Here is a 15,881-nt window from a genome sequence, read left to right as displayed (position 1 = left end):
GAGAAAGAAAGTGAGAGAGAGAGAGAGAGAGGTAGAGAGAGAGAGAGTTTAGTTAACCAGTCTCAGATTAATATATAACTTAAGGGTGATACCAACAAGTTACAGCAAATATTAATCAAATAATATTCTTAAAATCAGTTAACATAAAACATGCTCCTTTCCTACTCAGCTCTTAGAAGTCTACATACCTTGGTTCATAAGCACCAATGGGAATAGCTGCAAGATCAAAAGGTCCAAATCGTTTTCCTATCTCTTCAAAAGCAGTACAATAACCAGTGTCTCCTGCAAAAAAAAATCTATTCCAAGGTCCCAAGACAGACCAGCTGCCCCACAAAACTTTATTGTCATCTATCGGAGTCCTTTTACACCAATGCTGGGAAGGTGTAAAGACAAAGGTAACATCATCATGTCCAGGAATGCAGTTCTCTTCCCACCAGTCCAGCTCAATCACATTCTCACAGCCACAATTCTGCATCCACTCTAAGAGACCCATAGGTACAAACCATCTCAGCTCACAACCAAAGCGCTCATTTAAACTGAGTACAGTATTATAGTCCAAGTGGTCATAGTGGGTATGACTGATTAGAACCGCATCTATTTTGGGAAGCTGATTTACTGTACATGGTGGGTTGCGAAAGCGTTTTGGCCCAATGAACTGTGTCAGTGAAGCCCGCATACTGAAAATAGGGTCAGTGAGAAAAATTACTTCATCCATTTCCACCAAAACTGATGCATGTCCAAGCCATGTGACTCGTAAACCACCTTTCTTCATTCCAACTTGTTCAGGTTTGTCAACAAAATATGGCCTAAGCACTGGAAGTTCTTTGTCCAGTTCCTAAAAGATGAAAAAGGGGGAAAAAATAGCTGTTAGAAAATAAAAGACCTCTTATAGTCAAGGGTTTAAATTTTGAATCATATCAAAGACAAGGCCAGCTTTTGTTTGGTATCTAAACAATCTGAAAGACATGTCTTTCAAAGGGATAGCTATTAATCCTCTACAACAGGGGTCGGCAACCTTTTTGGCCGTGAGAGCCATAAACGCCACATTTTTTAAAATGTAATTTCGTGAGAGCCGTACAGTGCTCACAGTGCGTGCTCCTGTAACAGTGCCTGAAAAAAAAATTTTGACTTTATGGCTCCTGCAGTAAGAGCCATATGTGGCCATCAAAAGAGCCAGATATAGCTCGAGAGTCATACGTTGCCAACCCCTGCTCTACAACATGCTATCATGTATTTTTGGGAGGAATTTGATTATTCTGTATTATTACAAAATTCATTATTACAAAATTAATCAGGGCAACATTTTGTGGGATATGCTTGTACAAACAGCACATTTCTAGCAAGACAAAAAGTAACCTTCTTCCAATATTTGAACTAGACACCAATACACTTAACACAAAGTAGTAATGAATGCTATCTAAGTGTGCAAGTTGTTGTTTTGTGTTGCTAAGTTATAAAGATTTTAGTTAGAGTTGTTTGAGGAGAGGCAGGAAAGGTGTAATTTCAACCCTGTAAGGGATTCCTAGTGTGGAAAATCCATCCACATATTCAGAAAGGTCTCCAGGATCACTGCCCTGTCATGCCAGAGGGACGGTGTAGCTCAATTAAACTATGAGCTATACCTTGTCAGGATACCCAAGATGGACAGGGCATAGTGGAGAGTTTTGAAAAAAGGTGATCCACTGGAGAAGGAAATAGCAAACCACTCCAGTATCTTTGCCAAGAAAATCACATGAACAATATTAAAATGATAAAAGATATGACACTCAAAGATGAATCCCTCAGGTCAGTAGGTGTCTAACACATTACTGAGGAAGAACAAAAAGCAACTACAAGTTACTCCAAAAAGAAGAAAGTGACTGGGCCAAATGCTAAAATAAAGTTTGAACTTTGGGTGTGTCTGATCAAAGGGAAAGTGAGATGCTTGGAATGAAAGATCTACAAACTAAGGTAAGCTGGATGTGGTTAAAATAAGAGATGAAAAGATTAAATACGGACATCTTGGGCATCAGGGAACTTAAATGGGTGGGAATGGATGAATTTAATTCAGGTGATCATTATGTATACTACTATGGTCAAGAATCTCTTAGAAGAAATGGAGAAGCCCTCATAGTCAATAAAAGGGTGAGAAAAGCAATACTGTGGTATAATCTCGAAAATGACAATGGTATCTGTTTGAATCCAAGGCAAACCATTCCAGCATCACAGTAATACAAGTCTTATTCCAACCACGGATGCTAAAGAAGCCAAAGTTGCTCAGTTCTATGGAGACCTACAACATCTTCTAGAAATATTTTTTAAATGTCACATTCATCATAAGGGATTGGAATGCTAAAGTAGGAAATCAAAAGATAATTGGAATAACAGGCAAGGTTGGAATTGTAGTACAAAATGAAGCAGGTCAGAGACAAATAGTTTTGTCAAGATAACTCACTGCTCATGGCAAACACTCTTTTTCAATGACCCAAAAGGCAACTTTACACAAACATATCACCAGTTGGTCAATATTGAAATTAGATTAATTATATACCTTTTAGACAAAGGTGGAGAAGCTCTACATATTCAGTTAAAACAAGACCTGGAACTAACTGTGGCTCAGATCATGAGTTTCTTACTGAAAAATTCAAATTTAAAATGAAGAAAGTAGGGAAAACGATCAGACCACATAGGTATGATGTAAATAACATCACTTGTGAATATGAAGTAGAAGTGATGAATAGATTTAAGGGATTAGATCTGGTAGATAGAGTATGGGAAGAACTATCTAAAGAGATTCACAATACCGTACAGGAAACAACCACAACTCAAAAAAAAAATCCCAAAGAAAAAGAACTAGAAAGCAAAATGGCTATCTGATGAGGCTTTACAAATAGTTGAGGAAAGAAAGCAAAAGAGAAAGGAGAAAGGAAAAGATATATCAAAATGAATGCAGAATTCCAGGCAACAGCAAGAAGAAATTAGGTTTTTTTTAATTGGCAATGCAAAGAAATCGAAGAAAAGAGAATGAAAAAGACAAGTGATCTCTTCAAGAATATTAGCCCTATCAAGAGAATGCTACATGCAGAAAGGAGCATGATAAAAGACAAAAATGATGGGGACTTACCATAAGTACAAGAAATTAAGATGAAGTGGCAAGAATGTACAGAAGAACTATACAAGAAAGGTATTAACATCACTGATAACAACAATGGTTTGGTTACTGATCTAGAGCCAGACATCCTAAAAAATGATGCCAAGTGGGCCTTAGGAAGCATTGCTAACAATAAGACTAGTGGAGGGAATGGAATTTCAGCTGAGTTATTTAAAATCCTTAAAAATGATGCTGTTAAAGTGGTGCACTCCATATATAAGAAATTTTGGAAAACTCAACAGTGGCTGCTGGGTTGGAAAAGATCAGTTTGTGTTCCAATCCAAAAGAAAAGGCAATGCAAAAAAATGTATAAATTACCAAACAGTTGCACTCTTTTCACCTGCCAGCAAGATCATGTTTGAGAGTCTGCAAGCTAAGCTTCAGTACTATGTGAACTGAGAATTACCAGAAGAGCAGCTTGGTTTTCAAAGAAGCAGAGGAGCTAGAGATAATTTACTGATATATGTTAGACAATGGAAAAAAGTCATAGAGTTCCAGAAAAACCTCTACTTCTGCTTCATTGACTATACTAAAGCCTTTGTGTGAATCACAACAAAATGTGGCAAGTCCTCAAAGAAATGGGAATACTAGATCATCATACTTGTCTCCTGAGGAATCTGTATGTGGGCTAAGAAGTAACAGTTAGAACCAAACATAGAACAAGTGGCTGGTTCAAGGGTTGAAAAGGAGTATTGCCACTTTTTTTAATTAACATATGCAGAGTGCATTTTTTGGGAAATGCGAAGCTGGATGAATCAAAAGCCAGCATCAAGGCTGCCAGGAGAAATATCAACAACCTCAGATATGCAGATGATACCACTCCGGTGGCAGAAAGTAAAGAAAAATTAAGAAGAGGGTGAAAGAGGAGAGTGTGAATGCTGGCTTAAAGCTTAACATTAAAAAAACTAAGGTCATAGCAACTGATTGCATTACTTCCTTGGCAAACAGAAAGAAAAGAAAAGGAAGCAATGTCAAATTTTATATTCTTGGGCTCAAAAATCATGGCAGATGGTGACTCTAGCCATGAAATTAAAAGATGCTTGCTCCTTGGAAGAAAAGCTATGACAAATCCGGTCAACATATTAAAAAGCAGAGATATCACCTTGCCAACAAAAGTATAGTCAAAGCTATAGTTTTTTTGATATCACTGTATGTCTGTGCGAGTTGGAAAGAAGAGTCCCACAGAATCAACATTTTCAAATTTAGGGGCTAAAGAAGACATTTTGAGAATCCCCTGGACATCAAATGAGTCAATATTTAAAGAAAGTAATTCAGATTTAATGAATTAATTCAAATAATTAACTGGAAAGACAACTACTGAAACTGAAGCTTAAGTGATGAGAAAACAGAACTCATTGGAAAATGCTGTTTTGCTGAGAAAGACTGAAGGCAAAAGGAGAAGGAGACAGCAGAGGATGAGATGGATAGTGTCATGGGAACAACAAACACAAGCTCAGACAGACTTCAGGAAATAGTGGAGGAAAGAAGAGCTTGGTGTGCTGTGGTCCATGGGGCCATGAAGAGATGGACACAACTGTATGAATAAACAACAACAGAATCCAGAGAATTTGCTGAGGGCATGGAAAGGTTAAATGATTTACCCATGTTCATTCAGCCAGTGTGTGTCAGAAGAGGGTTATGAACCTGGATTTTCCGACTCTGTTTCTACCTTCTAACTTCCTAGTTTCTTTCAAGTCTCTACTAAACATTCACCTACAGGAAGACTTTCTCAAACCGAATCAACCTCAGTGGCTTCTTTCTGAAATTATCTCAGCTTTATTCCGTTTGTATCTTGTTTGTACACAGCTATCAGTTCACCTGTTAGAAGTGGAACTTCCCCATTAGACTGAGAAATGTTTTTCCCTTTCTTTATACCCTGCACACTGCAATTATAAAAAGAGCCAATAACTAATCTTTGATAGAGGGGGAGTAGAGAGAGAGTCTACAAGGTGAGACTCTCTTCTACCACTCCCCTGGGGCTGAATATACACTGGGAGACTTTGAGGGGGTGTCACCCCAAAACTGGTCATGGGCATCCTTAAAACACGTAGTACCACTTACAGTGCTCAATAGATGCTTGTTGTTTGGACTTTTATTTCAGACAATAATTTCATCAATGTTGAAAGCATCTTGTAAGGAATTCACTCTGGCAATACAGATCAAATACTGTTCTGCAACTTATAGATTTAAAACACTTACAAGGAGATTGAGAGATCAAGTGATTTGATTTATCACACAGTCAAGGTAAGTTAGAAGAGGTACTTGAATTCCAGTGTCCTGACCCTTAGAGCAATACTCTATCCATGCACTATATTTGTGTTGGTAAACCTATGGCACACATGCCAGAGGCGGCTGCTCCCTTCCCCCTCTCCACACGCATCTGAGGACATTTCTCCTATCACTTGCCCCTCTGCCGAGCAGTCCAACGGGAGTCCTCCATCCCGTCTGGGGTAAATCAGGGAGCTAACATGCAGCATAAAGGTTGCAGTTTGGGCACTCCATCTCTAAAAGGCTTACCATCACCATACTATATTCTATTAATTTTTCAATAGATTTTTCAAATTTGTCTTATTTTAAATCATTGAGAAAAGACAAAGTAACATGAGACACAGTAAACAGAAATTAAATAAACATAGCAATCTGCATATTCAGAGAGTACACTCAAACTTCTTTAAATCAAATAAAACTCAGAGGAATACATGTATTTTCTTGCACCTACAATATTTAAAATTACTGGCTCTCATAACTGCTGATTCCAGTAAAAGAAATTATATCTTAACATGGCAATTCTGAAGCCTCACAGCTTGCTCTCCAAATAAGATATGGATCATGTTTATATATTAGCAATTGATTCACTGACAATAGTATTATACTACTTTATTTATCTAACTTCTTTTTAATGTTAAAATGTTCATATATGTTCATATACAAAAGTAGCTTATCGCAAATATACAATTTATGTTACTAAAAGCCCCTAAAACTCAAAAGAATGGATTACATGAGTGAGAGTCAGAAAGAAATAATTTTGTGCATGACAACCTAATCACTGAAGTTTGAAAAAAGCATGCTGAGAGCAGAGAACATTTTTATTTACCTAAGGAAATCAAGTATTCACTTGGCATTTCATATTCTTGGATTATTTTACATGGTTTTATGTTGTTGCTGCTAAAGAAAGGAAAAACCCCAAGGCCATAACACTAGCTAACATTTTACTTAACCCAATATGTCAAAGTACTTGGGGGGAAAGCATTATTTTTATCTCTTGCATTTAAAAGAACTAAACACAATAAATTTAATTCAAATAAAAACGTCATATATCCCCCAGCACTTATGTAAGTGCTCTATACAGAGTAACAAATATTAATTGACTTGAAATCAGTTTAAAAATCACCACTAAGTGAAATTCATTTTTTCCTCAAGAAAGTGAATGTTAATTGAAATCCTTATCAACAGCTACCTGAATTTCACTTTATAAGAGATATGCTGTACATTTTAAAGTAGTTTGTGAATTTCAATTTTGCAACTTCATCTCAAAATTCAAAAAATTATTTATGTCTTCATCAAATCAAACAAATGGATAAAAAATTATGAAGGTCCTGGGATGTGAACTTTCACCAATTCAATCTATTAATCATAGGCATTTGGAGAAATTTTTTTCCCACATACACACAATAAGGAGTAGAAAATCATCATAAAACTAAATTTATATTATCTGAACTGTTTCAGCTAACTACAAAAGGCATCTCATGCTTTCTGAATAAATTTAAAAAAAATAAAATTCCTTTACCAAAACACACTTTAAAAAAAAATTTTAAACTATATTATCTATCTAAATCCAAGCCTCTTCCCCACCCCACCTTCTAAATATAGAGGAAATTAGGTGGCAAACTGGATAGAGTACTGGACTTGTATTGGGGAAATTTTGAGTTCCACTAACATTGCTTAGGCAGAGCACAAAAAGTCTCTGAAGAAATGGTTCACATCACTAAAAATCAGCTGGTTTTTTCTCATATTCTTGAAACAGTCTAGCTAGAGAAAATGAATAAGAAGAGGAATTTTCTCCGAGGAACAAATATCTTAGGGGGAGGAGCCAATGTCATTCCATCCAACCTCTCCTTTGTTCCATAGTGATTTGGATGAAGGCACAAATAGCATGCTTAACAAATTCGAAAATGACATGAAGATGGGAGGGAGAGTGAAAGTATGAGTTAACAGAGTCATTATCCAAAAGGAACTCAACAGGTTAGAAAAATGGATCAAAAATAATCAGATACAATTTAACTAGGAATATAAAACAGTTATATAAAAAGAGATGTGGGGTTTAAGTGATCTCAAGTTCAGTATGAGTCAACAGTGTCACCTAAAATCCAAAAGAGTTTAATGATCTTAGACTGCATTAAGAAACATGAAGTCCATGGCATGGGAAATGAAAGTTCCAATGTACTCTGCCCTGGTCAGAGCATATTTGGAACTGTGTTCACTTGTAGGTACCACATTTTAGGGAAATACAATGACAAGCAGGGACATATCCAGAGGGTGACTGATCAGGATTGGTACAAGGCTTTGCTAAATGAAAAGAGGCTAAAACAACTAGAGATACTTAGCCTAAAGATAAGAAGGCTTTGGAAGGACATAACAGCTGTTCTCGGGTTATCAGGCTAAATGATTGACTCTGTTCTTCCTGGCCCTCTCAGGCATTACTAGGAGCAAAGATGCAGAAAGGGAGATTTAGGCTAAAAAGAGGGAAAAACTTGCTAACAATTAGAGTTGTCCAAAAGTGGAATAAGTTTCCTTTGGAAATAATAGGTTCCCCATTACTAAAGTTTTTCAATTGCCTTTGTTCAAAGATGCTATAAAAGGGATCATTGTCAAGAGAAAGGCTAAATAAGATGACCTCTAAGGTCCCTTCAAACTATGAAATTCTACAATATGCACTGAGCCATTGCACCAAATCTGAAAACTAGAAATGAAACTTTTGTTCTAAGGTTTAAAAAACCTAAAGAGCTGGAAGTCTAATTAAATAAACAAAAAAAATCCCTTATAACAAAACTTTTAAGAGAGAAAAATAGCTCAGCAAAATCAACTACTAATCAATCAAGTAATAATAATATTTATTATGATGGGATTAACTCTCTCTTTGCCCACTTTTAGATTTAATCACCAGAAGCATATACACCCCACTTATCCTTAAGTATGGGGAGGTCTGTGACTCACATGTGTTATAGTGGGTGACGAATCAGAAATGACTGACTGTCCCCTGGGCAGTCCTAAGTAAAGTTAAAGCTAAAATTGGTCCATGTAAAGTGGAAGGAATGCACAGGAGGTGATACAAAGAAGTGTTTTTAAAAGCAGTGGCAACTTCCTGTGAAGTCAGTTCTTTGGAGTTTGGAGTTTGAGTTGGAGGCTGGTGAAGGATCTACTTCATGGACCTGAGACTCTGAAATCTGGTGAGACTGTTCTTGAATCTGCCCTTTGAACTACCATGTGGGTGAGGGAAAAGGCTGACTACTTTTCCTGGCTTTTCTGGAAGTACTAGCCTCCAGAGAGGCCCCTCATCTTGGAGGAGGCCTCATGGTTAGAACCCTTGTTTAATTTACCTCTGGGCCCCTCTTTGCTGGGGCCTCTGAAGCTCTACCTGGTTCAAACCAGGTAGGAGTAATTATCTACTCTCTCTCTCTCTCTCTCTCTCTCTCTCTCTCTCTCTCTCTCTCTCTCTCTCTATCTCTATCTCTCTATCTCTCTCTCTCTATCTCTCTCTCTCTCTCTATCTCTCTCTCTCATTTCCTTACTTTCACTCTTTCTCCTTTTATAAATAAACTACCATAAAAAAGACATCCTGGCTTTAATAATATATTTTTGGTGACCACATTTTTATACATTTAGTACAACTTTTAATTTTTAACCCTTACATTCACTATGTACCAGGCTCTGTCTAAGTGCTTTACAATGATTTCATTTGATCCTCACAACACCTATCTCCACTTTACTGTAGAAGAAAATGAGGCAGACAAGGGTTAAATAACTGGCTCAGTTTCATACAGATAATAAGTGTTTGAGTCTACATTTGAACTCTGTTCTTTCTAACTCCAGTACCGGTGTTCTATCTATTGCACCATCCAGGTGCTTCTATGTAGTGTTTCAAACCCATATTTCCCTACCTTTGCAAGGAAGTAAGAGAAGTATATTTTCTCTTACCTATTCTTTGGGTGCAAGCTTGGTCATTTTCATTTCACAGAATTCTGGTTTTGAAAAGGCTATTAGCCATCTAGACCAGCCTATTCAAGAAAGAAGCCTCTACTAAACTCGACAAGGTGTTGTTCAAATATTGATTCAAAGACTTCCAAGAAAAAGGAACTCATCACCTCTTTTTTTTTAACCCTCACCTTCTGTCTTAGAATTGACACTAAGTATGGATTCCAATACAGAATAGTGGGAAGGATTAAGCAACTGGGGTTGTGGAATTGCGCATCAGCTATGGGAGTGGGGCGGGAGGAGAGGAGGGAAAGAATATGAGGCATGTAACCATGGGAAATTTTTCATAATTAATCAATAAAATTTTTAAAAAATAACTTAAGCACCTGAGGTTAAGTGATTTGCCCAGGTTATCTAGGATGTTTCTGAGACAAGATTTGAACCCAGGACCTCTTGTCTCTAGACTTGGCTCTCTATACAGTGAGCTATTTAGCTGCCCCAAATCTACCACTTCTCAAGACAGTTCATTCCACTTCTGAACAACTCTAATTGTTAGGAAGATTTTTCTGACTTTAATTCTAAATTGGCTTTTTTTTTTTACAAATTCTACTCATTTCTTCGGGTTCTGCCCTCTGGATCCAAAAAGAATAAGTCAAATCCTTCTTCCACATGACGCTCTTCAAATACTTGAAAACAGCTATCAAGTCCCCTACATGCACCCCCCAAGTCTTCCTTCTTCCAGGCTAAACATGCCTTGTCATTCAACTAATCCTCATCTCATACATTAAAGGCTCTTCACTATCCTAATTGTACTCTTCAGGACACTCTCCAGCTTATCAAGATCCTTCTTAAACCAGGGTACCCACAACTGGACACAATACTCCAGATGAGACTAGATGAGGACACAGCTAAGTGGAAATATTTAGTATTTATGTGTATTATTCTTTCTGTTTACATGTTTACAATTATGTATGCTGGTTTTACTTCTGCTTACATCATTTTGCTTTAACTTGTGTAAATCTTCCCCTGTTTCTCTATATTCATCATATTCATCATTTCTCATGATTCAGTAATATTCCCTTATATTCCTAGCCTACAATTTGTTTAGCTATTCCCTAACTTATGGGCATCTAATGTGTTTCCAGAAAGCAAACAAGATTATGTTTAAGATTCTGCAAGCTATGCTTCAGCAATATTTGAACCAAGAATTACCAGAAGAGCAGGTTGGTTTTCAGAAAGGCAGAAGAACTAGAGACCAAATTGCCAACATTCATTGGATTGTGGAGAAAGCAAAAAAAAAATCCAGAAAAACTTCTACTTCTGCTTCATTGACTACATGAAAGCCTTTAGTTGTGTGAATCACAGCAAAATGTTGCAAGTCCTCAAAGAAATGGGAGTATTACTAGATCGCCATACTTGTCTCCTGAGGAACTTGTATGCAGGCCAAGAAGTAACAGTTAGAAACAAGTACAGAATAACTGGTTCAAGAGTGGGAAAAGAGTATGACAAATGAGTATGGAAGTTATGTGCAATAGCTGCCTATTGCCACTTTATTTAATTAACTTATATGCAAAGTGCTAGCCTGGATGAATCAAAGCCAGAGTAAGGTTGCCAGGAGAAATATCAACAATCTCAGATATATAAATAATACCTCTCTGGTGGCAGAAAGTAAAGAAGAATTAAGAAATCTCTTGATGAGAGTGAAAGAGGAGAGTATGAATGCTGGCTTGAAGCTAATAATTAAAAAAAAAACTAAGATCATGGCAACTGGTCCCATTTCTTCCTGGCAAACAGAGAGAGAAGAAATGGAAGAAGTGTCAGATTTTATATTCTTGGGCTCAAAAATCATGGCAGATGGCCCTCCTTGAAAGGAAAGCTATGACAAAATCAACATACTAAAAAGCAAAGACATCACCTTTCCAACAAAGGTCTGTATACTCAAGGCTATGATGTTGGGTTTTTTTCCAGTGATATATAACTGTGAGAATTGGTCAATTGTAAATCAGAGTGCAATTGATTCTTTTGAATTGTGTTGGAGAAGAAGTCTTTTGAGAATTCTTTATCAGCACAAAGTTTAAATTAGTGAATTAAGTAAGAAATTAACTATGACTATCCATTGGATGGAAAAATACTGAAACTAAAGTTTAAATACTTTGGCCACAGGTTGAAAAGACAAGACTCATTAGAAAAGATTCTGATGCTGGGAAAGACTGAAGGCTAAAGGAGATAGGGACAGCAGAGGATGGATAGGATCAAAAAAGCAATGAACCTGAACTTGGACAGAAAGTCATTTTTCCTCCCTTGGAACTCATAGCACATTTTCTCTCTCCTATGAACAGATCATATCCCATTTTGTACTGAAGCTATTTGGGTGTGTATCTTCTCTATCATAAACTACAACTTGAAAGCAAGAAATGTTATTACCTTTGCATCCTTTAGTACTTAACATAAAACTTTGAACATGGGAGACATTTGCTAAATACGGCATAAACTTGAAGAAAAGCCTCAGAAAATCTCACATCCTTCTGAAACAACAGGGAGGAGTAGAAGAAAAACAAAATCAAAACTTTCAGTATCATATTCTTAGGGTCCTGCATTAACCTGTTAATATTCATCCTGCACAAAATAAATAATGTACAATCAATGATGAGGCTATTTCAACAACAATGCAAGAGAGCAAAGACTTCTCTTAAATTTCTTCTATTAAAACATGCACCAACTTATCTGTAACATGAAAATTTCCAAATACTTCCTCTTCTGATAATGAGTCTACAATTATCTTGGTTGGGTTTAAGGAATTTGTGGGCTAAAAATTGATAAACTGTCACTATTGCAGTTCATCAGTCACAAGCAAACAGCTAGTCTGAAGGCATGGCCACAGACACCCTGAAGGAGATAGCTGGTGGGTAAGTCAATGGAATATGCTAAGCTTCTTATCATTCCCCATGTAAGTCTGTGGATGAGAACTGTTCTGCTGAATTATAAACTACATTGTATTTCAAGATCACCAAGTATTTCCATCAAGATCTATAAGAATTTGCAAAATAAATAACATAATGAATTCTATTCTCTCCACCTTCATTTTTACCATAAAAGTTGAATCTTTTCTAGAAAGTATGATACACTAGGAAGAGCACTGGCTCTGAAGTTAGAGGACCTGGGTTCAAATATTTGCTACCTGTGTGCTCCTGGGATAGTCACTTAACCTCTTTCTGCCTCAGTTTTCTAATTTGTAAAATGAAGAGGATGGGATAAAAGGCCTCTAGAGTCTCCTCATGCTCTAAATCTATGATGTTGTAATTTATATCAATAATCTTAAGATCATATTTATATGTGATATGGCCAAGTATAAAAGAAAACTCATGTAATTCATGTTTTTGCATGGGCAAGTAGGTTGTGCAGTGGATAGAGAAGACTCATCTGACCCTGAGCAAGTCAATTAATCCTGTTTGCCTCAGTTTCCTCATATGTAAAATGAGCTCGAGAAGGAAACAACAAACCACTTCAGGATCTTTGCCAAGAAAGCCTAAATGGTGTCACAAAGGATCAAGCATGACTGAAAAATGACTGAACAACAAGAAATATTTTTGCATGCTATTCCAAACTTTAACAATTTATATTTTTAGGTTGCTTCACATATACTTTCTGGTCATTACAACCCCTTTAGTTTAAAAAGTCAAAAAGAACTTAAGTGACTTTTCCAAGATTGTATAGTATAGCTCATTAGTGAAGGTGTAAGGACTACAATCTTTGTCTCGTGACTCCTATTCTCAAGCCATCCCCACTGCACCATATTGTCCACAGAACAGAATTCTCTTTAACCTCATATCTCATTTATCTAATGCTAATCTACCTTAATACTTTCAAGAGTGTGTGTTGTCTCCAGCACAAATCCCCTCTCTGTGTGCTTAGTCTAGTTCATCCACTTTTTCCCGAACTGTATCCTTAATTGCTGTTTTCTTCCTTCTGATGAAGCATATTAAAGACAATTGTATTAGGGTTCAAATTGTCATCAGTAATTAAGATAAATCATTATAAAAATGTTGACAAGTTTGTTCCCCTTCTTATTTGTTGTCCTGCCAAAACCACTGATGGATATTTTCAGGATGATGGAACTTGGCTGAATCTCATGTCAAGCTTAAAATTGTTTTTAATTCCTAATTTTTTGTGTTAAATGAGATAATAGTACTCAAAATCTTCTGCCATAATTCTCTGAAGAATTTACAAATCAGTGTTGTCTTCAGGTTCTAAGTCTGAGTGCTTGGAAAAGAGAATCAAGTATCTTTTGACTAAGATAATGTCTGGGTACTGGGTACTCAAGGATTTTTATAATTTTCTATAGCCTACTGAAATCTGTTATTCATCTTTCTATTCATCTTTGGGTCACTTGAAATTTTAATTTTTCCAAAATTTGTGATTTATTGCCATATGATATCATTGATGACATATTATTGTTAAAAGGAAGGGCTTTTGTAGCAGCAAACAGCTTCTTAGACTGATTGAAAGCACTATACAATCTCACAGATTTGATCAAATTAGATCTCCTCCTCTTATTTAGCCCAGGGTTCCACTCACTAATCATCTGAAATATCTAATAGTATATGAGACAGAATCTAAACTTGTATATACGATCCCAATATTTAAAATCTCCATGATTCCTAAGTCATACAATTCCTAGATCCAACCCAGTGCGAAGTAAAAATCATATACTATACCAACAAATGAATGATCCAAAGAGTTGGTTTTCTGTTTTGTTTTGATTTTAATTTAACCTAATCTAGTTACCATTCCTTCTCTATTGACTGAAACATTCTAGAACTAGATATCTCCACCTCTTGAGAGAGACAGACCGAGACAGAGAGACAGACAGAGACAGAGAGACAGAGAGAGGAAAGATAGAAAGAGAGGAATGGGAGAGAGACAGAGACAGAGAGTCTCCCTTCCCATCCACTCCTTTCTTTCTCTCTGAAGAAAATAGCTTCCAAGACTATGAAGGGCTGCTTCTCAGGACAAGTTTAGGTAGTGCTTGGGGCAATAAATGAGCAGAGAGGTAGAACAGTGGACAGAGTGCCAGGACTGGAGTCAGGAAGACCCAACTTCCTGAGTTCAAATCTAGCCTCAAACACTTAGTAGCTGGGGAGAGCCTACACAAATCACTTAATTCTGTTTGTCTCCATTTCCTTATCTATACAAGGAGCTCAAGAAGGAAATGGCAAACCACTTCAGTATCTTTGCCAAGAAAACCCCAAATGGGAGTCACAAAAGTTTGGCTATGACTAAACAACAGAAGAAGCAATGAATACAGCGAGACTTCCTTTGGTACCAGTGCCAACTTTGATCAGCACATTATCATCTTATTTCTAGAAGCCCTTGTTTACCTAGTAGAATATATTTTTAAAGCTACTAACCAGAGTGGCCTTACTTCATAGGTATCCAAGCAAAGACTGGCAGTAATTGTCACACAAGTAGTTACTGACTTCTCCTACAGTGACTCACTTATTCAAAATCACTGAAAACATACACTTTATGATGATAGGAATCATGGATGAGGGCAGGTCCCTGGTATAAAGAGCTCACTCTGAGGCTATAAATTGGAATATGGCTAGGAGATTCCTATGAAAAGGTTGTATAAAAGGATTACAAATGCAGTGATTTGTCAGGTCTACAAAAAGAACGCTGAAATGAGGCCCTTGAGTTGTATGATATTGAATGGTTGTGATAAAGAACAAGGACTTCAGGTATACCATAATGCAGAACTGTGTCCTACTCCTGGGAATTTAAAGCTCCTGCAGCAGGATTCAAACAAATGGAGTCAATTAATTTTCTTGAAGAAAAAATGTGGACATTTGAATAGACAGTAGAGACGGCAATAACATGCCTACCCACTATTCCATCCATTGATTTCCAGAATCAGAAGCTGGAATAGCTACAGATAAAAACCTAAAGTTCAGGGTTCTTATAGAATCAGAGATTGAAAGGTATTTTGTAGCTCTGGCTGGGAGGAATTAAGATAGCAATTAGTTTCCCTAATCAATCAGCATATTTGGTTAAACATCAATGACTCTTGCTTAAAAGAAGAATCATATATCCTCATTTAAGTAGATTCAATTCTATATTTAAAAAAAAGAGAGGCTTTAGAAATAAAAAAGAAAAAGAAAATAAGTTCCAATCATCTAAATTTTTACAAGCCTCATGATAGTGTCGGCTACTTTCATCGAATTCATTTCTTTTTTCCCTGCCCGCTATTCTAATCCTTTATGTACGACCAGAACATTCATTACTATTTCCATAATATGCGAAATGTATATATCCACATTACATTCTGAGGGCTTGGCACCAAAAGTGGAATATCTGAACTAGTACTAATAATGCACCTCATCAATACTATATTATAACTAATAATGTACCTCATCAATAACTATATTATATAATTCATAATTGTTTTAGAACAGTAAAAATGCATTCTGGGTTTTATTTTAAAATTTTACCTTCGCTTTACTCTTTTATGAAGACATTAGAAAAAACAGCCAGAGAATGAGAAAGAATTATAAGAAGTCAC

The 15,881-nt window shown here is 36.5% G+C and overlaps 1 protein-coding gene and 1 pseudogene across 1 annotated transcript in view; one reads left to right on the top strand and one right to left on the bottom strand.

Moving 5' to 3' along the window:
- NAPEPLD (N-acyl phosphatidylethanolamine phospholipase D) overlaps positions 1 to 15,881 on the bottom strand; it is a 43,187-nt gene that overhangs the window by 9,502 nt on the left and 17,804 nt on the right. The window contains exons 3-4 of the mRNA XM_044677536.1: positions 520 to 835; positions 189 to 282 (exon numbers count right to left, since the gene is read on the bottom strand). Of these exons, the coding sequence (XP_044533471.1) occupies positions 189 to 282; positions 520 to 835 (410 nt within the window). The remainder of the gene's footprint in view (positions 1 to 188; positions 283 to 519; positions 836 to 15,881) is intronic.
- Positions 10,659 to 15,331, top strand: LOC123249219 (annotated as a pseudogene).

Source organism: Gracilinanus agilis, chromosome 5 (genome assembly GCF_016433145.1).
Source record: "Gracilinanus agilis isolate LMUSP501 chromosome 5, AgileGrace, whole genome shotgun sequence".
Taxonomy (NCBI): domain Eukaryota; kingdom Metazoa; phylum Chordata; class Mammalia; order Didelphimorphia; family Didelphidae; genus Gracilinanus; species Gracilinanus agilis.
Note: the sequence above shows the minus strand (reverse complement) of the source record. Positions and strands in the feature narration are given on the sequence as shown.